The 22,984-nt window shown below is 37.6% G+C and overlaps 3 protein-coding genes across 15 annotated transcripts in view; 2 read left to right on the top strand and 1 right to left on the bottom strand.

The window, feature by feature from the left end:
* RAB9A (RAB9A, member RAS oncogene family) overlaps window positions 1-6,803 on the top strand; it is a 28,281-nt gene extending 21,478 nt beyond the window's left edge. For 4 of the 7 annotated variants that reach the window (XM_058857703.1, XM_058857687.1, XM_058857678.1 and 1 more), the window contains exons 2-3: window positions 1,032-1,119; window positions 5,720-6,803. In XM_058857703.1, coding sequence (XP_058713686.1) covers window positions 5,754-6,359 — 606 coding nt within the window. In that variant the 5' untranslated portion in view covers window positions 1,032-1,119; window positions 5,720-5,753 and the 3' untranslated portion in view covers window positions 6,360-6,803. The remainder of the gene's footprint in view (window positions 1-1,031; window positions 1,120-5,719) is intronic. The other 3 variants (XM_058857656.1, XM_058857649.1, XM_058857667.1) reach the window with 1 other exon arrangement.
* A 3,534-nt stretch (window positions 6,804-10,337) lies between these two features.
* Window positions 10,338-16,200, bottom strand: TRAPPC2 (trafficking protein particle complex subunit 2). Of its 4 annotated transcripts, XM_058857804.1 has the most exons (6): window positions 16,119-16,200; window positions 15,195-15,304; window positions 13,340-13,544; window positions 12,578-12,687; window positions 11,613-11,728; window positions 10,338-11,503 (listed from the first exon to the last, which is right to left on the bottom strand). In XM_058857804.1, exons 2-5 carry the CDS (start codon window positions 15,285-15,287, stop codon window positions 11,630-11,632), a joined length of 507 nt encoding a protein of 168 aa, XP_058713787.1. In that variant the 5' UTR covers window positions 15,288-15,304; window positions 16,119-16,200; the 3' UTR covers window positions 10,338-11,503; window positions 11,613-11,629. The 4 variants fall into 4 exon arrangements, with proteins under 4 accessions (XP_058713787.1, XP_058713770.1, XP_058713791.1 ...); XM_058857787.1 differs by having other exon boundaries at window positions 10,338-11,728; XM_058857808.1 differs by having other exon boundaries at window positions 10,338-11,728; window positions 12,578-12,665; window positions 13,402-13,544.
* OFD1 (OFD1 centriole and centriolar satellite protein) overlaps window positions 15,402-22,984 on the top strand; it is a 30,571-nt gene continuing 22,988 nt past the window's right edge. Inside the window, exons 1-7 of one of the 4 annotated variants that reach the window (XM_058857630.1) lie at window positions 15,402-15,734; window positions 16,481-16,582; window positions 18,371-18,571; window positions 19,333-19,401; window positions 19,487-19,514; window positions 20,270-20,377; window positions 21,086-21,222. In XM_058857630.1, the coding sequence (XP_058713613.1) occupies window positions 16,487-16,582; window positions 18,371-18,571; window positions 19,333-19,401; window positions 19,487-19,514; window positions 20,270-20,377; window positions 21,086-21,222 (639 nt within the window). In that variant the 5' untranslated portion in view covers window positions 15,402-15,734; window positions 16,481-16,486. Of the gene's footprint in view, window positions 15,735-16,208; window positions 16,583-18,370; window positions 18,572-19,332; window positions 19,402-19,486; window positions 19,515-20,269; window positions 20,378-21,085; window positions 21,223-22,984 lie in introns of those variants that run through there. The other 3 variants (XM_058857623.1, XM_058857616.1, XM_058857638.1) reach the window with 3 other exon arrangements.

Here is a 22,984-nt window from a genome sequence, read left to right as displayed (position 1 = left end):
TGTGAGCTGCTGAGAAATGTCAACTCTAATTAAATACAAATAAAGAAGTTTGCTCATTCTACTTGAATTTGGGCAATGGGGTTGGGGGTGAAGGTTAGGCTTATGCAAGATTAAACTGGCAGAGATATAAGTGTAGGTATTTCTCCTGACAAATTTTGCTAATTGACTTTGTGTCTAGCTGGAAGTTAGAATAAATTAAGTGAATCTGGCAGTAAGTACTGGAATGATTTAATGATCCAAGGGTTATGTGAACTTTAGGGTTCCTTCCCTTGGCCACTGGTTCTTTCACAGGCCTGAGTCAGGCTAGGCAACTGCTTGAACTAGAATCCTGAGCTTCAAAGGAGTCAAAAACAGCCTTACAAAGAAACCCTCAAATACAACTTTTTTGGTCTCCAAATGAGTGGCAACAGCTGAATGACAGTTCATTTTGGATTGGGTTCATATAAGAAATTACAAGGAAATTCTAGTGATATTCTGGTGTTAGATCAAGCATGTCTAGGCTGCTTACAACTAGAGGCAATTTCAGATAGTCTGTGTTTTCATTTGGATAGATGTTTAATAATTTGCTGACAGGTTATCTTCATAGTACAGTGGTGAAATCACAGATACAGGAAGGAAGACTTGCAAGGAGATTAGGACCTTGGTAGGTCGAGCTATACCACTGAAGGGCTTCCAGGCAGCTGACAAGTGACTGTCAGTAAAGGGGTGTTCCTGATCCAGGGCTCTTACGTCAATGCCCCATGGAGGGGAGGGCAGGGTCAGTTTGGAGGCTGACTACTCTGTCTGCTTGTAACACATTCAAAAGTACAAAGCCTGTAGCATCTTGACATCATATCTGGTTGTTTTCCTTTGAATTGAGAAAAAAGTCTTTCAAGGTCAAACACGCTTGTGGTCTCTTATGCACTAAAAAAGCCTTCTTGTGCCACTTAATTGACCAGGGTATAAACCACTACCTCCCAAATATAAAAGCAATGATTGGCTAAGGGGAGAAAAGTGAGAAAATGTGCTTCTGTCCTTTCTTTTCTTTTCAGATTTTTGGAAACTTGCAGATCTGCTATAGGCAACAAGTTTAACCACTGTAGTGATTGAGGGCTGAGAAATGTAAAACCTCCACGAACAGTAAGTGTTGAAAACTGTAGTTTTGGATTCTGCCCTTTCTGCTGCAACTCTTGTAGTTCTTGGGACTTCTTTTCAGACATTTTACAGAGAAGCAATTAATGTCGTTCTTTGATGGGCTGCTGTAACTAACAAACAGTTTTCTATTACTAGCCTGGCAATTATTATCAAATGTTTTGTTCGTGTGAAAAAAAAACAACTACTAATGAGGGCGGGAGTTTACATTTTTATTGAAAGGCAAGTGGTTTTTTTCAGTCAAAATACTTGCAGTGCTGTGCCTTTTTAAACTTCTAATCTGATTCCAGTGTCTTAACAAAATATGGTGGCTTAGTAAATAAAATTGTGACTAAGCTTCAAAACTGAAATGGATGTGCTTATATGTGTAAATTTGGGGATAGGAAGATGTGAAAAATGGTCAGTATTTTGCTCACTGTAGAGCTGATAATTCTGCTTGCCCATAGCTTCAGTGTTTTTTCTTAAATCAAAGATGGCCCTTTTTTTAAAGTAAGTCTTAGCTGATAGCATATCCAGCTGTAAGTAAACATGATTACTTACGTGATGGGAACAAACTTGAGTCTGTTTTACGTTTAACAGCTTCAGTTAAAGAACAGTGTGCTACATATCCTCAAGAAATCCTTTAGATTTAGTCTTGGTTTTGTATAGCAGGTAGTTCATCAGTGACCACTGAATGACAGTGATAACTGAAACAAAATTTCTGTTCAAATCCAGGTTTTGGTGCCCTGTTAAAAAAGGGGAGTGGAGGTTTCAGTTGCTATGTGTGTTTTTTTGTTTGGGTTTTTAATAGTGTGCTGCAGTGTGTCAGTGTGTGAAAAGGCAAACTGTAAATGGGTCCAATTGCTTTGGTTTGCTTAATAGTTTATGTGGGGGTTTGCAGCTTGATTACATTATAGATACAATGCAGTTACTGTGTTGGCTAACGTTGTTTTTCTGTAGAACTTGAGTTCAGCAATTGTCTTCAGCCTTCAGTACACTGGTGTGAGCAGGTCCTTCTTAATCTATGAAATTATTTTTATAGTAAAAAAGGACAAATTTCTAGACTTGAGTTTACATGTTGCTGCTATGGTTTTCAAGACCAAGAATCTTGCTTTTCTTTGAGTGCTGACTCTGAGCAAGAAAGGTATTTGCACTCAAATAAAGACAGGTAGTAAGCTGACATATGAAAGTAAGACAATCTAGATAGATAGACTGGACAAGGCAATAATATTTCACTTAGCTTTGCAGGACTGGATTTTGTAATGCAAACTGATTTTTCTGAGGTTGCTTAGCTTTTTGTCTTTCATTGTGACAGCAAATATTTGGGCTGATAGTGGAAATATTTGACTTGCAATTAATTTTACTGTTTAAAAGGGGCATCCTGAAAGGCAACAATTAATTTATTTTTTTGTGTTATAATATATGATCATGTTATAAATTACATTTAGTAGAAAATGTTCCCTGCTTTTAACAGGAATATTGAAGTCAGTGATTTAAGCACTGTAATCCTTCTTAGCTAGGAGAAGCAATTCAGAAATGGTTACCAAAATGAACCAGAGTGGGGTTACTTTTTATTTATTTGCTCTTTCTTTGAATATTGAAATAATTGAAGAACATGAAGGAAAATTATTCTTGTTACAGCCTTTTTGTCTACTAGGTTGAGATTACTTTTACCATTTACATTTACAATTAAATTTGCAATTACTTTTTACAATTAACTAATTGTGTCGCTCACTATGAAATAACTGGAACAGTTACCTGTTATTCTATACTGTCTTGCAATTCCTGATGCTGGGTAAAACAATCAGATGCACATTAGGAACTAGGCTCTTGTTTTATTTTCAGATGATGAATAATGATTTAAACTGAAAAATTAACATCATATTCTGTGTTAACCGTCCCTTTCAAAAACACTGTCAAAACACATATTATACAAATAAGTTTTATAATAGGAAAAATAACATTAATTCTTGTAGTGTCTTAAGTATTTTATCATTGTATTATTTATTTGAGTGTTAAGGCTTCATAACTTTAGAAAAAACAACTACAAAAATTGAGCTCTTTAAAAATCTTATTTAAAGATGTACAATCAGAAAAAAAATGCAGCAGTCTACTGTTCTGAAAAATACCACTCTGGTTCAGCAGATACTCTAAATCGCATTATCAGTGTGGCTGCAGATGAGTCCCTTATACAGTAATAAAACTGTAAATGTATAAAGTCTTTGCTGCTTTCAGACAAAAATACTTGTTAATACTTTTAAACATGCTTCTTTGGTGCTTCAGATACAGCTTGTCAGCATCTATTTAAATGACTGAACGTATGTTCCATTATTTTGGATTAAAAACTTTACAAAAACTTAATTCTAGCCTAGCTTAGAAATTCAGCTGTGGAAACTGAATGTCCTGAAAAGCAACATTGCCTGCAACATTACAGAAGACTCTTTCTGTAACTATTGTGTGAAAAGACCAGTTTAGTCCACTTTTAATAGTTTGTGGTTGGTCTGTAATTGTCTGCCTAATACTAATTTTATGGTCATCAGTCTCTTAAACCTTGCTGGAATGGCCCACATAGTTGAAATTGTGCAAATTAACTTTGCAGGTTCTAGATACACAAAGTAGTAGATACTGTTAACACTTTCCTTACATGTATTTTGTTTAAAGTGTGGTTTTGTGGACAATTTCATTATAATAACTGCCGTTGATAAAAATTCAGATGCTGAAGAAACAAGTGCATAGTACCAGTCAGAACTACTTAAGGCAGTTGTTTATGCACATTGTGTGTTTCAGGGAACTTCTGACTTCCTCAGGAATGGAAAAATAAATTGTAACTTATTCCCTGTGCTGGTAAGGGAAGAACAGGACAACATTCAGTACCCTCGGTTCCCACAAAAACTTTCTTTATTAAGAAGCAGCTCCTATCTATTGATATAGAAACTGAAGACATAAATAAATAAATACCCTGCACCATTTTCAAGAGTTAAGCATAAACCTGCAACTCATATGCAAGTGGTCCAGTGACTCCAGTAAGGCTTCTCACATGCACTAAAATATGTTCATAACCTGAGCCATAGCCATTATCCTGTGGCTCTCTGAAGGGTAAATGAACTATCTTGTAGCTTCTAAGCAGTTTTGTTACTGTATAAACCTGTACAGAATTAAGGTTTTATAAATGTTAATTATGCAGTGTGAATGATCTAAATTACTTGATCTGAACAAATTTTTAATGGAAGCAGTTAATTCCTTGTCCTTTGACATTTTTTTGTGTTGAGGCTTCAAACTACTCCTTCTGTCTTCATGTAGATTGTGTCTAGAAAATAAATACTCAAAGATGGAAAGTCACTGATAAAAAAAATTCCTGAAATTTCTTGCTCCTACTGTAGGCCTTGATTGTAAGGCAACCGAGTCATATGACTCTCACGCCAGCTTGTATCAGGTACTAATTCTACAGCCACCCTGTGTGTGATGTATATGCCAGTAATGCTAATTACAAACTAGCAAGACCACATTCCTTCCTTCAAAGAAAGAGAGGGACTAGGCAACTTATGACCCATTTCCATTTTAAATAGATGCTATTTTCAGAGAAGCCTGTTTGGGCTAAAGCCCAAACTATCAGGCAGGTTTAGGAACACAGTTCTCCTCATACAGAAACTTCAGTTTGGGCTTGTTAAAATGAAACTTAAACAATTAAACAATCATTTTACGGTATTAGATGACACTACAGTTGTGAGGGCAAAGGTTGGGTACAAAGCACTAATGAGCAAATTATTTTAGTCCTAAAGGATTTTTTAAAATTTTATTTTAAGTCTAACAGTTAAAAAGCCTTCTTTGGTGTCACTAATTTGCCATCCCCATGCTGGCAGCCAGACTATTCACTAGCACTTCCAGAATTTTTGACAGTTTTACTCTGGGAAGTTGACACCTTCTGACTGAACTGACATTGTAGTTCACTGCATATGACACCTTGGGCTTGTTATGTGGCATTTTGAGTATCTCTGAAGTAGCAACAGCAAATTTTCTTTTGTGGTAGTTTTAATAGGATTCTATTCATCAGTGTTGTTCTGGAAGCAGTAAACTATAAACTATCAGATGCTCATCTAAATAAAATTACAGCATTTGCATGTTCTGTAGATAACTGTGTTCCTAGTGCATTGGTTTAAAAAATAACTGGTAATAAAATACAGCACTGAAGTGACTAGTGCAAGGCACATGCTCTATAAAATTCTCTCACTGCTTTTTTCCATTAACTTTTTCCAGTGAACATAAATGAATTATAGTGCTTGTTGAATGTGATGTGATACCCCTTCAGCACAAAGGGGGGTGGTTTGAAGAGTTTGGAAGTTTTTTGAAGAGTTTTAAGTGACAGACCAGTAATTTATGCAGCATACTGCTTAGATACAGACTGCAGCCTGTAGAAGAGACACCTCTTAAATTTGGTATTCTTGAGTGGATGTTCTTACTGAAGTGTATCTACAGTTAACCTGTTAAGTGGAGTCCTGTTTTTGTACATGAAACTTGATGTTCGTGGAATTTAAAACACATTCTAGATATTTATGCAAAATTTGCTGCTCACAACTATTTTCCTTTTTAATGATTTCCTTAATCTTTGCAGGTTTAGGAAACCAGGAGGATCTTTTCCAGTAACAATGGCAGCAAAATCATCACTCCTTAAAGTAATACTGCTCGGAGATGGTGGAGTTGGGAAGAGTTCCCTTATGAACAGATACGTCACCAACAAGTTTGATGCACAGCTGTTTCATACAATAGGTGTGGAATTCTTAAATAAAGAGTTGGAAGTCGATGGACATTTTGTTACAATGCAGATATGGGACACAGCAGGTCAGGAACGGTTTAGGAGCTTGCGGACTCCTTTCTATAGAGGTTCTGACTGTTGCCTGCTAACCTTCAGCGTGGATGACTCTCAGAGCTTCCAAAACTTAAGCAACTGGAAGAAAGAATTCATTTATTATGCAGATGTCAAGGAGCCTGAAAGTTTTCCATTTGTGATACTGGGTAACAAAGTTGATATCGATGAAAGGCAAGTATCTACAGAAGAAGCCCAAGACTGGTGCAGGAATAATGGCAACCATCCCTATTTTGAAACCAGTGCAAAAGATGCCACTAACGTTGCAGCAGCCTTTGAAGAAGCTGTTAGAAGAGTTCTAGCCTCTGAAGATAGATCAGATCACTTTATTCAAACAGATACAGTAAACCTTCATAGGAAACCGAAACCCAGTTCATCTTGTTGTTGACTTAAATATTTTTTTGCCAAATTACTGTTGACTAGCTTGCTCTATAAAAGAAAGGGGAAAGTGTAGTAGATAGAATAACAAATGGGTTTCACTCTGATATTAAAAATCATAATATTCTGCTGCTTTCATGGGGGAGAAAAAGGAAAATCTCCATTTATGAGTGACCCGTTACTGAATTAGTGATGCTTTCTGTTTAGGAAGACATTGAGTAAAACAATTAATAAAAAATTGTAATTTGCCAACTTTATTCAAATGATAAATACTTTGAATAGAATTAAAACTTGAAAGTTCTAGAAGCACTACTTTGGAGAAGCTGTTCTGGAATTCAGGCACAAAGATACTTTTATATGTGTATATTTTTATGAAATCGGCATTCCACTTTTGTTTCATTAGATGTCAGTTTCTTAACGATGCTAGATATTAAACTTCAGTCTCACTACATTCCTTTTGCTGTGAGTGGTACTTCATCTCTAACGTGGTTATTATAAATTAATATAAATTACATCCAGATCTAATTGCCTGATGTTGCTGTAAGCTGTGAAGGTTTATAAGTAGGAAATAAATTTCCTATGTATGCAATGTCCATTTTTTCCTATCTGCTATTCTAATGCTGCACTAATTTTTTCAGTGGTTTAATCCAAATACTGATAATTTTTAAAATTAATATGTGTCTTTGCCTTAAGTCCATTCTAGCATGTTTCTGATCAATTAGGTGAAAAATCTGAGTAGCTAAAGTATAACCATTTTTTGGAAAAGAAATGCTTTATTCAATCAGCTTTAATAGCTCTTGAAAGGATCCACATTGTGACAGTTTTTTTAGGAAAACTCCTTGTGTACAGCCTTACAAATTCAAAACTTCTTGTTCCTGTTAACCTGAGCTATGAATGTGTTTACCAGTAATACCTGCACTGTGATAGTAAGGATTAGCAATACATAGAGAACTCAGGAAGCTCTTGACTTACAGTAGATTTTGACAGCTTTCAGCCCTAATACAGATATATAACTATACATTGTATTTGAGCTGAATTTGATCCTTATTAAAATTGCTATTTTAGGATATGGACTTCTACATTTAAGAATGTCTTTTATATTAATTCATTTCATAAGGATGAACAGAAGCAAATTCTGTATTTATTGGACAGTCTTTTTTGCAGTCAGGAAGACAAAACTACAGGTGTTTTTTAGGCTTTCAGGTGCAGTTTAAGTGGCAGAATACTTACTTGAGAAATTGTTCAATATTGGCTCTCAGGAGTAACCACTGTCCTTGCAATAGCAAAATTGCTACTGCACTATTGCTTCCATCTGTAATCTGATGGCTAACAGGCACACATGTGGTCTGAGAAAGGAAGTCTGAGGTTGTAGGACAGGCCATGTTATTAATTAAACAATTGCTTTCTGTACAACTTTTTTGTTTCAATGGAAAAGCTTTTCTTGAGAGAACATTATCAGCAAGCATTTTATCTTAAAGTATCTGATCAATCTGTACCAGGTATAATTATTTGGAAGTAAAGCTTGCAAAAACAAACCCTTCTTGTTGCTCTTAGTACACTTTTCTGTATGCATTTTATGCTTGCTTGAACATGTCCAGGACAACTTTACTCTGCATATCTGCTACTCTGCTTAGAAGTGCCATCTTTTTGTCTTTTGTGCATTCCTAAGTCTGATTCATTCTTGCAGTCCTGCATCTATACCAGCACAACTGTGTTTTAAACTTCAGTCCCTGAGCAGTTAAATATAGGTTGACCTGCTACTTATATTTAATTTCTAGTCAATGAATGAAAAGATCTGTGAAGAAAATCTTAGCTAAATCCCTCTTAATCTTAGGATGAGAGAGCAAAAATCTTTAGAAATTAAGATTGCTTGTGTTAGGGGCTACTAAGCTAGTGACATGAAATTGTTGTAAAATTTCTACCTTACTACTGAAAGCTTCCTTTAACATTCATTTTAGCAGAGATTAAGGCTGAAACAAAACAAGAGCTGAAGATACTGTGACTAGAATACTATAGATACCATTCAAATAAGATTACTAAAAAGAAAAAATGGAGGTTGAGAACCACTGTGGTCTTTCTTGTGCCTAAGCATCTGTGTTCTCTCATCTTTCCCCTTTCCATTTAACATGGTTACCAAGCCTCCATCAGAGTAGTAGGTTTAATAAAGTTAAAACATAATCCCATAGAAGTGTTTTACTTGTGCCCTGGGTGCTGCTGTACCACAACTGTACACTTAACAGGCATGTACATGCTGTAGAAAACAACACAGTATAGAAATTAGGTTTAGGTCAGGAATTGATCTCAGAGAGAAACTACTGAGTGCCTACAGAATCAAAAATCTGACAAGCAGTTGTGACAGGTATAAAATCATAATGCGTAATAACAAACATTGATTTCTGTATTTTGTAAAAGCTAGGTATCATTCCATATGAATGTAAGGTAGGCATTTGTGGCTTATGTTTAAATTCACTGACGTATTTCAAGAGCTAGCACACCTCAAATATTACAGGGTCCTGTAAGCAGTATTTGGAGTTCTGTGGATTGACAGCATACTGTGTAAAATGTACAGAGTTCCTGGTGTCCTTTAAAATAAAGAGGAAAAAGTACAGTTGTGGCAGGTTGCTGGGACTGCTGAAAGCTGTACTTGTTAGAGAGCAGAATGGAAAGGGGCTACCCTTACCCAAGAAGAAGCTACCTAGGACAGCTGAGCTCATGTCACAGCAAACTGTATCAATGCTTACAAAGGCTGCTTTAACAGCTGCTCCACACCCACCTGGATCTTACTGTACAGGTAACCTGATAGGTTACCTAAACAGTAATAGAACCTTGTAGAAAGTGGAGTCTGAGTTGCATTTCTGGCCCATATTTACTAAGGCTGATTCATGTTAGCTTGTGATAATGTTCTCATCTCCTTATGCTTGATTTTTGATGACTTAGGTAATTCTAGTCCCTTTAACTCATAAACTTTTTATTGCCTTTATTGCATAATGCAGATTATCTCTGTTTTCTTGTACTGCAACAGACTTTGTTTTGAATTCTTACTCTTAAGTCCCGGAGAGGGTAGAAGATAATACTTGCAAAGGAGGCGTCTCTTCACTGAGAAACTGTTCACTGAAGTGTGCCAGAACTGCAGCCTTCCCAGCCAGAGCAGATTTGTGACTTCTGTTGACCACAAGATAATTTTCACCCATCACTTCAGCTAGTGGTCTTTCAGCTGACTGAAGAGTCACAAACTAAAGCATAAACAAGTGTTTGTCCATGTACAGAGAACTTGGAGCTACCTCACCAAGGCCTTCAGACTTCTGTCACAAGACAATGCTCCTGAACCATGAACTCAATCACAAAGGTGATGAGTTAGGATGTAATTCTTCCATTCCTGTGGCCAGTAACAGTTGTTTTCATAAAGCCTAGGTGGACCTGAGGACATTTCTAATCTACAATTCCTATATTCACAGGAAAGAGGGAAAGATGTATGGGAGGCATAAGAACAGGTACCTTGACTTCAGAAATCAGGCAAGAGAGAAAATGCTTTCATTTCACTTAATGTCCTACTGCAGCAGCAAATGCAATTATAAAAAAATGTAGCTTCTAAAAGTGGTAGAAACTGTTAGCACTAATTCTTCATATTTGCCAAGCCTTTTCTTCATGCTAAGTATATGATTATTCCTCAGTGAATTTTAACTGTTAGTATTTTTCCAGCCATCATGCTACAGGGGAGGAGGCAGAAAATAACTGCCGCTTAGTGGCTCCTTACCACGACTAAGAATGTTTTACCTTAAGTGTATTTCTGTTATTTCCATGTTATTTCCAGAAAAAAAAAAATTATTTATATAAAATTACATTACCAAAGTGCTGTACAATGCAGTTTGTATGCAATAACATTGCAAAGACAAGTATTCCCATCTTCACTGGCCACCCCACCAGGTACTGTTACTGTGGTTATCCAGTTTTCTTCCAAATCACTTCAAGTATAGTCAACAGGCATCCATACTACATCATTCCATCTTTTATTTAAGGTAAATATTGCAACCTCTTTATCATGTTCTTTTTTCTTGTGGAACATTTTACAGTGACAGCTTAGTAGTAAGTGCAGAAATAATGACTGACTATACATTTATAGCACATACACATGTGGTCTCCTTAATTATACAGACTATGCAAAATACTTCTTAGAACAGCATGCCACTTCCTTTGGAAATTACTTTTCAGACATGTTCAAAAAAGTACAAGAAGATAGCTTATACAGATTTGCTGCAAAAAGGAACAGAATACTTAAGACTGTAAACCCAAGCAAAGTATTAGGTACATATATGCCAGATGATCTGTTTAAAACTTACTAGTTTGGAATGATGTTAAGTTTTGCAAAATGGTTCCTGAACATTTTACAGTGGAATAGGAGCCAGACAGGCCAAATAATGTCTTTCTGAAAGCTCAACAAACACAGTTTCGTAATTCAAAAATCCTCTAAATTTATTTACAAAATGAAAGTTTCAGCAGTTGCAGAAATAATGGGAAAAACCCGTGGGTTTAAACATGTAAATTTCGTTTGGGTTTTTTCATGTGTGGATTAGAATTAATGTCAGGGCAGATCTGGATGCTCTGGTCTACTTCATTCATTGATGCAACACTGCAGCTAAATGTGTATTGCACTAAATACATCAAAACTTTGAAAATACACACTTATAAGCTTTAGGGGTTTTCCTCAAAATTTCTTGGAAGTACTGGAGACAGCTTTTCTGATCTATCCAATTTTTATTGAGCACTTTATATACATACAATTACATTTAAATAAATAGAAGCTTGATTTACTACTACAAAGTATGTTAATCTGGTTGGTCTGCAGAGTGAGCTCTCTACTGAAGGAATACAAGTAGGAAAGTTTACTGTAAGATTAAGCACTTGGGCCAAACAGTCAAGAATTCCCTTTTGCTCATATTAAACCAGATGACTGGCGACATCTTTTGCATTTAGGTCTGATTTCCTCCCACCCTCTGTCAGAGGCTTACACTTTGCATATGCATCAACACATAATGTCTCAGTTTCTTCTTTTGTACCTCTGTAGCCTCTGACAGTTTAAAACTTGGTTTTCATACCACATAAAAGGAAACTTCTTGAGATACACATTCTTAACCAGAGAAGCTTGGGTGTTCTTATCTATATTGGCAAAAGAGAAAGCTGCTTCAGCATCCAATTAGTCTTCAGAAGATGAATATAAAACATGCAGGGGACAGTTCAATCAGGAAAGTAGGGAAAAAGCACTCACTCAGAAAATTTATTTATTCAGCTTAAAAGGTGTTTCTTTCCAAGGAACTGGACCTTCCTTTCAAAGGCAGTGGATCGAATAGGAGTATTGAGTTCATAAAATGGATTCATTGCAAACTGGGTAAAGAAGAAAAACCCATCAGTAAGCACAATGCCGAGCCCTGAAAAATGTTACTTCAGGTGACATCTACTACTGACTTTCAGCCTATTTAGTGCCACTAAGAGCACAGACCTCCTAAACAGTTCTTGCTTTCCAGGCCCTTGCATTCTCCCTGTACATGATACAGAGCCATCCCCTAGTACCAGCTCCTCAGAACAAACCCATCACACCACTGGAAATTAGGATTATTTAATGCCCATGGGAGGCTGAGATGGTGATGCTTCCCATGACTGTTTGCCATAACCTTATCTAGTGGAAGTACCACCAGGACTGGAGAACAAGGGCTGTGTATTCTGAGAGCTAAGCTACCAGGCTCTGTACAACAGTCCTTTCATTATTATCATTAATGACACCATACTACCACAAAATGCATCACAAGAAGTTGCCCCACAAGTTCCCTGTTGCCCAGAGAAGCTGTTGATGCCTCACCCCTGGAGTTGTGCAAGGCCAGGTTGGATGGGGCTTTGGCCAGTCTGGTCTAGTGGAAGGTGTCCCTGCCCATGGCAGGGAAGTAGTAACTAGAGGGTTTTTTAGGTCCCTTCCTACCCAAACCATTCTATTCTACAGAAAATCACTGAAGTGAAGAAGTCTAAAAGAGCACAGCTTATAGCAATTTCAAAAAATCTATTCTGTTTAATAGAGAATAAAGCCTTTGTGTCATACATTACCAGCTCTGGCTGATGTGGACTGCATGGGTGCTTACACAGGCCCCCAGAAGAAAACATGTTAATACAGCTGTGCCTGAGCACAAACAGCAGAACATGCTTAGAAGTAGTGCAGCAAGACTGTAAAAAATGAGTTCTTACCTTTATATACAGCTCATATACATCAGTAAAGAAGTTCTTAATGCCATCTTCTTGCCTTACATCATGAAGCATTATAAATCTCATATGTATGGTAATTAAGGAGAATAAAACTTTTACAAAGAAAAGAGACATTATCCTGAGATAAGCATTTACACCTAATTCAACATATACCTACAATGTTTAGCTGTACATGAAATAGCAGTGTCTCATAGGAGGAAGCATTTAAAGAAGTGATTGAAGCAATGAAATTTGGAAAGCATTACCTTTATATTTTAACATCCCCCTATTTGAAAATAATCACCTCTCTATCCAAGGTGGTTCTTTTTAAAACTATACTCTGCACCTCTGCCGTGTAGCCCTAAAGTTAAAATGCCATTCAGTGTTACTTAGTACGTGTAACAAATGTTTCACAACAGACAGTTCTAGGACTACCTGTACATAGTATCAAGCCTTGACACTGCATTTTCACCACCGGAATGACTGACACCAGGCATGTTCACTGCCACTTCTCCCCTACAGCATGGTCAAAAGGGTGGAAACAGAGAATCATACAAGCTTGCTGAGACCTTCTTATACCTCTTTACTCCATGGGAGTACCACATTTCATTATGCTACTTTGGCTCCTACAAAGGTAAAAATCCACCTTTCCAGCTGTTCCCAGCTGTTGTGCCTCCCAACATAGTTCTTTCTGAAGCAGATGACTCTAACAATAATAGTGAGTACCAAGAGAAATCTGTTCCAAACTCACTTTATCTAACTTACCTCTTTCTGGGAAAAGGGTTTTCTTATATACATATAAGGAAAGAGAATAGGGAAGGATATGTCCAGCTGTGACAAAAGCAGAAACAAACCATTCATTAAACTTGTCCACAGTCTTCAAATACATGTTGTTAGAAAGCCACATGTTCTCATCTACGAGGTCAAGAGCAGCATGGGCAATGAACTGGTTGAGATGGCGATGATCATCCTAATGCATTTCCAGAAGACAGTAGATTAGTAATTCAGTGAAAGGAATGAAATATAAACAATAATTTGCTCAAGTTGCTACAGAACCAGTTACATAATGTTACATATACCTTGCTTTTCTGTCACATGTGCCATCCTGTAATTAAATGAAACTAGCATATGTTGCCATGATATTTGGTTTCAAGGGAGAAAATAGGTCATAATAAAAAGATCATCACAAAACCAGTCCTGAGAGCAACAAAATCAGTAAAGCCTGTACTACATCTCAGGAATGAACTCAAGCATGAATTCTTTTGTTTACTGATGGGCAAACTACCACCACTAACTTATTCCACAACAGAGGCTGCCATATGTCTTTTTCTCTTCTTTCCAGACATCTGTTTTTGTGATATTTACATATCATACATAAAATGTAGCATTTTCTGGACTGTAACATTTCAGTAAGTTTCAGTCATTGATCTGTAGGTTACAATGTGTAAAAGTTGGGTGACAGATAAAAGCAGATACAGAGGGCAGATAAGCTGATAAAATCACCTAAAGATTCTCTTTTTTTCATGTTGTTTACCTAGAAACAGAATTGTTTTTTTGGTTTTGGGGTCTTCTTTTTTTCTAAAACCTAGTGCAGAAAAGCATCCTGCAACTAGTATTAAATATATGCCTGCAGATGTAAATTGAACCTCTTCCTATAATAAACATGAGAGTGATCACAGGGTTTGGCCCGTGTACTTTGTAGATAATATAGAACACCAAAGGACATCTGCCAAGAAGAGATACAGGACAAAACCACACTGGAAGCTTTTATTAGACTGGATAAATAAGCAGTTTTGTACTGCTTCTCATAGTAAAGGGATGCTGTTACTGCCTCTCTCACCTCTCAGTTTTTCCCTCAAATCAGCTTTTATACACCCTCACACAAAGTAGTCAGAGTAGCCTTATTTATGATCTTTCATGGGACATTACTTCAAAACAGAGAGGATGCCATGCAGTTCCAGTTAGTACCAGCATATACTTCCATTTTTGGATACACTCATGGATCCACACACTTTTATTCTGAAGTCTATTTCCTCTTTGATATAATGCCACTTATGGATAGATTTGTTCTTTTCCCACTAGAAACACTACTTATTGAGTAGTATTACACTTCTCACATTTTTAAAGTCTTTATTTATAAATATAAGTTTTTAGCTTTCCTTACTTAAAAGCAAGTATGACTAATGAAGATGATTAAAAAAATTAGGTATTTCATACCATAAAGAATAAAGGACTAAATACAGCTTCCAAATTTATGTTTGTCACTTTACCTTATTACTGTATCTAAATGTCTTAAAAGTAAGTAGCATTAAACAATGAACAGCTACTATAAAACCTTTGCACACTAAGAGAAATTACCAAAGCAAAACTAAGATATATATTCTATAACATACAGCAGGGAATATTTATGGAAGCTGTTTTGTGAAGAACTAGTATAATCTGGAAAAGATTTTTTAAGATATTTGGGAAATCTAGAGTTCTACTCCCCATTACAAACTTCTGTTAAAAAACCCCCCAGAAAACAGTAGATACTACTTCCAACAACGTGCTGGTCATGCTTCTAATACACTGTAAAATTATGAAAGAATCACAGGAGTGTCATAGGGAGGAAAAAACACACCTTCGACTCTACTTTTCCAGGAGGCAGAAATTCCATTTCAAATATGGGATTATCATGATGACCAACTATCACGAAGTAGAAACTTCCAGACATTCTTCAAAACAACGCTCCTTACAAGACAAAAATGCTGATAAGTCCATATAAAAACTCTTAATCCATGTAGAAGAGCTCCTAAAACCCAGCCAACGTGCTCCCATTCATATTTACCAGAGGCTAAAGAGAGATAGACATTTAGGTATGCACATCAGGAGTATGGGACCCAGCTCTTGGTGCAGCCAACCAGCAGGATGAGAACTGATGCCTAGTTAGGTCCACCCAGACACGAGGAAGAATTTACTTGATGTGTGTGTGACTGAGCACTGGAACAGACTGCCCAGAGAGCTTAGAGTTGTTCCAGAACTGTCTGGACACAATCCCGTGCCCTGTGCTCCAGGACGACCCTGCTTAAGGAGGCTGGGCCAGATGCCCCTGTTCCCTCCCAACCTGACAGACTCTGGAGGAGCCGGAGCTTTCGGGAAGTGGACCTGGAAGTGAACCGAGGTACCTAAAACCGATTCCTGCCCTGCCCACCGATGATTTACCGCCCGGGAGCCCCCAGTCACCCGGACACAGCGATCCCAGGCCGTAACGCGCTGCTCCCGCCTCTGAGGAAGCTCCTCGCCCGTCTCGCCCCGGGCCCTGCTCACAGGCAGCAGAAAGGGGAAGGGCGGCAGGCGCCTCCTCCCTGGCACACGGCGGCCGTGGGACAATCCCTCGGCTCTATCCCGGGGCGCTCCAGAGCTGCCCGGAAAGGCCTCCTCGGGGGAAGTGCCGGACTCCGGGGGGCTGCCGTCCCCAGGGGTCCCGCGGCACAGGGGGAGAGGAGGCGGGAGGGAGAAGGGTCCCACCCGGGCCCGCAGGTTCCCGCTCGGGCCCGCCGCCTACCCTGCGCCGCGCCCCGTCCGCCCCCTGCCCGCGGCCGCCGGAAGCGCCGCACCGCGCCCGCCCCATCCGGCGCCACCGTGACGCCTCAGCGGCCGCCGCGGCCCGGAGCCGCCCGGCCCCGCTCTGCCCGAGCCGGCCCCCAGCCGCCCTGCCCTGCCCTGCCCCGCTGTGCCCTGCTCGGCCCGGCCCCGCTGCCAGGCACTGCTCCCGGCCCCGGCGCTCTCCCGTGGGTGGCGGGAGGCTGCCCCGGGAAAGCCCGAGCGGGCTGAGGGGAGGCGGGGGCTGCGAGAGCGCTCGGCGTTTCGCTGGCTGCGGGGTCGAGCTGCGAGTCCGTAATGCCCCTTTTTGTTTCGGTGTTGTAGGTCAGGATGGCTTCGGTTGAAAGGGAGACCTTGTCCCAAGAGGAACTCCGGAAAAAGCTGTATCAGACTTTTAAGAGCCGAGGCGTACTGGACACACTTAAGGTGTGCTTTGTTTTCAGCAGGTGCTAGCTGTGATCCGCTGTACTGCTTTAACATTGAGAGCCCTGAAAGCCATGCCGAGTACAAGTTTCACTCTCTTCACAAAGTGTTATTTTTGCCACAACCTAATTAGTATCGGGGGTGGGGGGGAGGTGTGTTGTGTTTGGGTTTTCCCCCCTGATATGGGAGGTTCTCCCTATACAGAATGGCTTTTTATTATGCCTGGCCTCGGAGTTTTTTTACGGAAGGTTAAAAGCCTGTATTAGGAGTTTGAAAATACCCATGCTTGAAACAAAACAAAAAACGAGGAGAGAACAATAAATTAGAATATAAAATAGGAAAGGGTCTCTTAGGTTACAGGTGATAAGTAAGCTATGTTGTGATGACTTACTATGATAAGTAACCATGTTCTATGAAAAATATTTCTAAAATACTACAGTCCTGTTTTAAAGCTCTTTGAGCTGTTTTTTTCCTGTCTGCTCGTTCAGTAGAATGTCTTAGGAAAAAAATTCAAGATCAGTATTTCAAAAGTAACATTGATAATCCTATAGCCAGGAATTTCCTCTTCAGGACAATTTGTTTTTGCATTACTGGTTTCTATCCCAAGCTTGCAATGCTTGAACCATTTCTCGCTTGACATAACTAATATTCTATCAGGTAACTTTCTGTTTAAGTCCATTTTCTTGCTTTGTTTTCCTTGTTTTCCTTCTAAGGTTATTTCTCAGTTCATTTTCTGTATTAGGGATGGGGATTTATCCCTTTGCTTTCCACCTGCACTTTTCCACAAGACGTATTAGAGGTCGCTGTTCTTGGTTGTTTTTGAGACACCACTTTAAAGTTGGTTGAAACTGGGCAAGTTCAGAAATTAATAATGAAAACAGTTTTTTTAGTTGTGTTTGGGAGTTGGACTCAATGATCCTTTCAACTCAGAATATTCTGTAGTTCTGTAATCTTGTTTTCAGCCTAATTTCTCTGGAAAACCGTGCTAAAATATCGGACTAGTCTGCTGATCTGGCATTGTTATGTTTTGGTAACTATTTTGTTGCATTTTTGCAACTCTTTATTCAGTTGTGTCACTGTTGCACACCTGCTGTTGAAAGCTTAAAACACTGTTTATGTCTTGATCTTCTGTAAAAAAATTGTATAACTGTATAATGAAAATAATTATTTCTTCCTTTCATGGAAGGGAGATCTGCTGATTATGGGTTACTTTTTTTCTCTATTGTAACTCACTATAATAATAAATAATTAAAAAATGCCATTTAATTATTATTAGTGCCTGTAGGTCTCTTTGGTCAGTAATCTTTTTCTTCCCCACAAAATAATTTATATTAAAGACATTGAATTTTTCATTTATTTTGCCCTACTTTTGTGGTGGCATGAGCTACTTCTTGATATGAGACTCAAAAGAGGACCAGTGAGGGTTCCAGGAACACCTGAAATGGAGGCCACATCAGGAAGGCTTTATTTAAGCAAAAGGGAAGGAAAACAGGAAAGCAGTGATCTGAAAATGACGGTACAGAAGTGGTGTTTGTGTGAGCTCTTGACTGGGAGCTTCTTTTTAGTCCTACGTTTGATACATTTTGAGGGAAAGTCATGAGTTCATTGTATCCATTATTAGAGGGTTTTGAAACAAAGCAGGGTGTTAATAAGGCGCTTCTGGATTTTGCCAAAATTAGTCTGCCCTGTTCTGTAGGTTGTACAAGTAAAATGCTCTCTGTGGACTTTGAAAAATTAAAACTCATTTAAACCCATGTAAACTGATAATACAATGGCTTTTTTCTTTATCAGACACAGCTCCGAAACCAGCTAATCCATGAACTAATGCACCCAATTTTGAGTGGAGAACTGCAGCCACAGATGGTTCCAAGTGAAAATGGTTCACTTTTGATCACTGCTTCCAACAGTTTGGTGGCAGATCATCTAGAGAGATGTGGCTACGAGTATTCACTTTCTGTTTTCTTTCCAGAAAGTGGGTTAGAGAAGAAGAAGGTAAGTTCAGTATTTTGCCTATTCCACAATGTCTAGGAGCTTTGTTCTCTGGGGACTGTCATATTGTAACAATTGAAAAGATAATTTTTTTGTGATAGGAAATACAAAGCTAAGTACAGTTTCTGATCATCTCCCCGAAACATTCTGTCATTCAGGGTCATTTTCATGGATACTTTTAACTGGCAATAAGCTAATGACACTGTTCTGGAGAGGTACGGTCACAATCTGTCTGTATGGCAGAGCACTTGGGAACTGAATCTGCTAAAAGTTTGTTTGGCCATTTAATTCACTGAAAATGTGGTTCCTGGTCAGTTCAAGCTGTTCTAACTACAAAGTGTGGTTGAAAAGGGCAGTCCGTGCCTTCCCTTTGCTGTGATAGGCTGAAGTTGTTTCTAACTGAAAATTAATTTTTTGACCTGGTGAGTAGTTAATCATCATTTGGGTTAGTGAGCTGATGTGATTTGGATGATAAATCAAGAAAAGTGATGAGGAAAGTAGCAAGCACGTGTTGAGGATGAGAAGGGAACAACACACCCTTTTCACAGCTTCAGCTGATGATGAAGCTACATGCTGGCTGCCATATGTCTGAAGCAGTGAAGATAAGTAAATGTAGAACAGCAGGCCTCTGAAAATTATTTACAGGGAGCAAATAGATCTTTTACAAATGGAAAACATTTAGAACTGTGAAATAGTGCCAGTTGCAAAACTGAAATTATTTTAAATTATTTAACCTTTTCCAACTGATCTTTCTTTTCCCAAAGCTGTGGACTACGCAAGATCTTCTTCAATTAATGAGGATCAATCCAAAATCCAATCTTTACAAATCACTGGTAAAGTTATTTTGATTTCGAAAATAAGTTTAAATTACAGTCATGGTGAAAATAGACTGGCTAAAACTTCTTTTTTTTCTTACAGACTTCAGGAACTCGGAAGGAAAATAAAGGTACAAAATGTTTACGAGTGATGCAAACAAGGATAATTGTGTTAGTTTCATTTTGTTAAGATGTGTGCAATGAAAATTCAGATTTTTTGGGCATGTGTTGGTATGGGAGTAATATGGATTTCGTTGGATTTTGAAACCTGCAGTACACCAGGATGATGAATGTTATATTTCAGGATTATCCAACTCGTATTTGTGGTGTGGATTAACTGTTGACGTTCACTTACAAAATAAATGACTTGTATATTGGAAATATGAGAAAAATCTGTAATCAGGTATTAAATATAATGCTCTTTGGAGGCTTTTCATACTAACTTGGAAAACTCAGGTTTTTGGCAGAATATACTTCAAAAACTAGTTACAGATTTAACTGACTTTCCATTGTATTATATAAGAAACAATTCTTATATGTGCATGATGAAACCTAGCTATACTGTATAACCTAAAGGAGCTTGATCTTCAAAAACCCTGTGGCCTAAAGGCCTCATAGGTAATCTTCACTCTCAACTGACCTTGGGAGTCAAGAGACATTGATGGGAGGAAAAATTGCAAAAGGACAGCTTTTGCTGATGAGATGGACTGGATTATGCTTGTATTTAAGCCATAATTGTTTACTAGTATTGATTTTTACTGAAATACTTGTTCTTTCTGTAAATCAAATAGGTTTTCTTGTACGTTGAGGATTGCTTTGTTAATTAGAGGCTTAAATTCCATTTTGGTATGAAATCAGAACTAACTAATCTATTGGATCTTGCTAGGTTTCCTTATGCAAATTTTAATCGGACTTACAGAACATCATCTAAACAGGGAAACTCACAACACAGAAACTCAGACCACTTCAGTGCCTCCTTACAGAGAGTCTCTTGGTAAGTGCAACCTGTGCCAGTAAATCTCCCCAGGTATTTTCATCCTGATACATGGTGTGGCTTTATATATACTGTATCAATGGGGTTATTTTGTTACTCTACTCAAATGCAACCTAAAGTGGTAATGAATAAAGGTCATGTCTGTCACTAGAATATTGGGATTTCTAAATTTTCTTAAGGCAAAGTCAGGATGGGATTTTTTTTTTTAAATCCTTGTGTGTTTTGGCCATTTAGCTAAGACCTATGACAAATGGACTGTAAATGTTACGTGTTGAAATATGTTCTGGAGAACAGAACTGTAAATGTGTGTCCTCTTTCTGTGAGCAAGTTAGGCATAGATTGGGAGTTCTTGAATGTATAATATGCATGGTGTTGTTAATATATGAACACAAAAAAGCTAAAAGTTGCATGCAAAAGGAAGTTCTTGTCCACCCATGGTAAAGAGAATGAATATGTAATACCACAAATAGTGCCTAAACAAGCAAGTGCCTCCTCCTAGGTATATGTTATGTTTATATATATGTATATATAAAGCAGATAAATGGCATTTCTATACTGCCTCTGATTTTGTGCCACACAGGTCTTTTTATGATAGTGCTGCTTGGATAAGCTGAGGAATGTCCTGCACAGGGAGAGATTCCAGCAGTTTTTGGTAAGGTAACTGCAGTGAGTGTTTCTAATTACGATGGATGTGTTGCTTTTTTGTAGCCGAGAAGTTTCAGCTGATTGATGAACAATTTGCAGACTCCTATCCTCAGCATCAGAAATATGAATCTTTAGAAGTAAAACTTAATGAATATAGAAAAGAAATAGAGAAGCAGCTTCAAGAAGAAATGCATCAAAAGGTATAACTCTGTTTTATGAATTTGAGGGAGACATTTGTTAATATTGACTTTACACATTGCAAACTTTTAATACTTGAGGTAAATTGAAAAAAACTATTTAACTAATATTTAGTTAAAACAAGCAAAAAAGGCTAAATTAATTCAATATCTGCTGTTAATTTGATGATATAACGTGTGTTTGTCAGCCACTTTTTTGTTAAATGTTCACAGAATGTTAAGCTTTTTATTCTAATATTAATTTGTAACACAACATTTACTTACTCTGCTTGTCTTAATATGGTAAATTTTATCTGCTATTTGATTATTTTGTTTTATGGAGAAATGTTTACTCTATACCACAGTTTTAATTTTCCTTCCCAGTTAAGATTTTGATGCTTGAATTTCAATATGATGCATAGCAACTGAGAGGTGTGAATTGCTGTTGTGTAGCTTGACAGATAATTAATTTTTAATACTGATGAGAATTGCATTCTATTTCAAAGCACTGCACAGAAACTCTAAAGTCATAACAGACAGTATTATGAATAATTTCTGATATTTTTTCATCCTATAATTGAAGACAGCCCTTCTAGAGAATTTTCCTTCATTTCGGAACTAAGATTAAAATTTTGTCACATAATCCTTTGATAATCCTTCTGTCTGAAAAATGGAGCAGAGGGAATATAGTGCATTTCATTTAAATACTTCTTTTCTTTTCCATAAATTTCTGTCAAGATCATCTGTTTATTTGTAGAGAAGAAAATAAATCAGAAGAAATAAAATATATTTAATTTCAATATATTTTTCATTAATTTCTGTCAAGATCAGTAGTTTATTGGGATATAAAAATGATAATCTAATAATCAGAATTCTTCCACACACTTTTAAAGGCACTCAGTGTAGTCATCATTTATTCAGCCAGACAAGTAGTACTATGGAGAGTTAAACTTCTCTTTACCTTCATTCTTCATTTAGTCTTTATTCCCCAACTGGCTCTGTCTTTTTTAGTATGTAAAACGTGTTAATTTATATGTTGTTAAGTTTGTATCAGTTTAAGCAAAACAGTTGTAACAAAGGAGATGGGACTCTTAACCAAGTGTAAATCTCTTCTAAATTCAATTAGCTTAAATTCCTTAGCAACATGACGTGAATTACTGTAAGATATTTCTAACCAAATTTGCATATATACAAGTGATGCTGTACTGTCTCACCATTTCTTTAATTTTTCACAAAGTTTATGCCCGCAGACTTGAATTCCTTGATCAGATATTCCTACTGTGCTTTTTCTACTCTTTAATCTTTTCTCCAGTCTCACAATTTTCCTGTAATTTTCCTTTTATTCTTTTGCTCGGTTTTTCGTCACATTTTTGTCTTGTGTGCTTGCTTTCATTTTCTTCCAAATTGTTGTCGTAATTCTTTATAATCCCATTTGCTCTCACATATATTGTCCTTCACACACTGTATGGAATCATGTTCCCAACAATTCTTCTGTGCAGTTGCAAGATTTGTACTTACCTGTTTATGCTCGCTTAGTTTTTTTCAGATGTGCTTAGAAGTCAGTCTCATTCTGTAACCCTCTTTAGATGAAGTTATGTGTTCTGCATTTTTTTACATTTCTGGCACTTCTTTTTATGTCTAGCTGAATTTCTGTTTTTTCTGAGCGACTCAGAGTGTGGGTCTGTTTCTGCCAGTTCTTGAATCCCTAGTCAAAAGTGGTTCTTTGGGAAAGAGACAACTGTCAGAGGAGGAGTAAAAGACTGTGGCCATTCCTTAATTCCAAGAA

Source organism: Poecile atricapillus, chromosome 1 (genome assembly GCF_030490865.1).
Source record: "Poecile atricapillus isolate bPoeAtr1 chromosome 1, bPoeAtr1.hap1, whole genome shotgun sequence".
NCBI classification, from domain to species: Eukaryota; Metazoa; Chordata; class Aves; order Passeriformes; family Paridae; genus Poecile; species Poecile atricapillus.
Note: the sequence above shows the minus strand (reverse complement) of the source record. Positions and strands in the feature narration are given on the sequence as shown.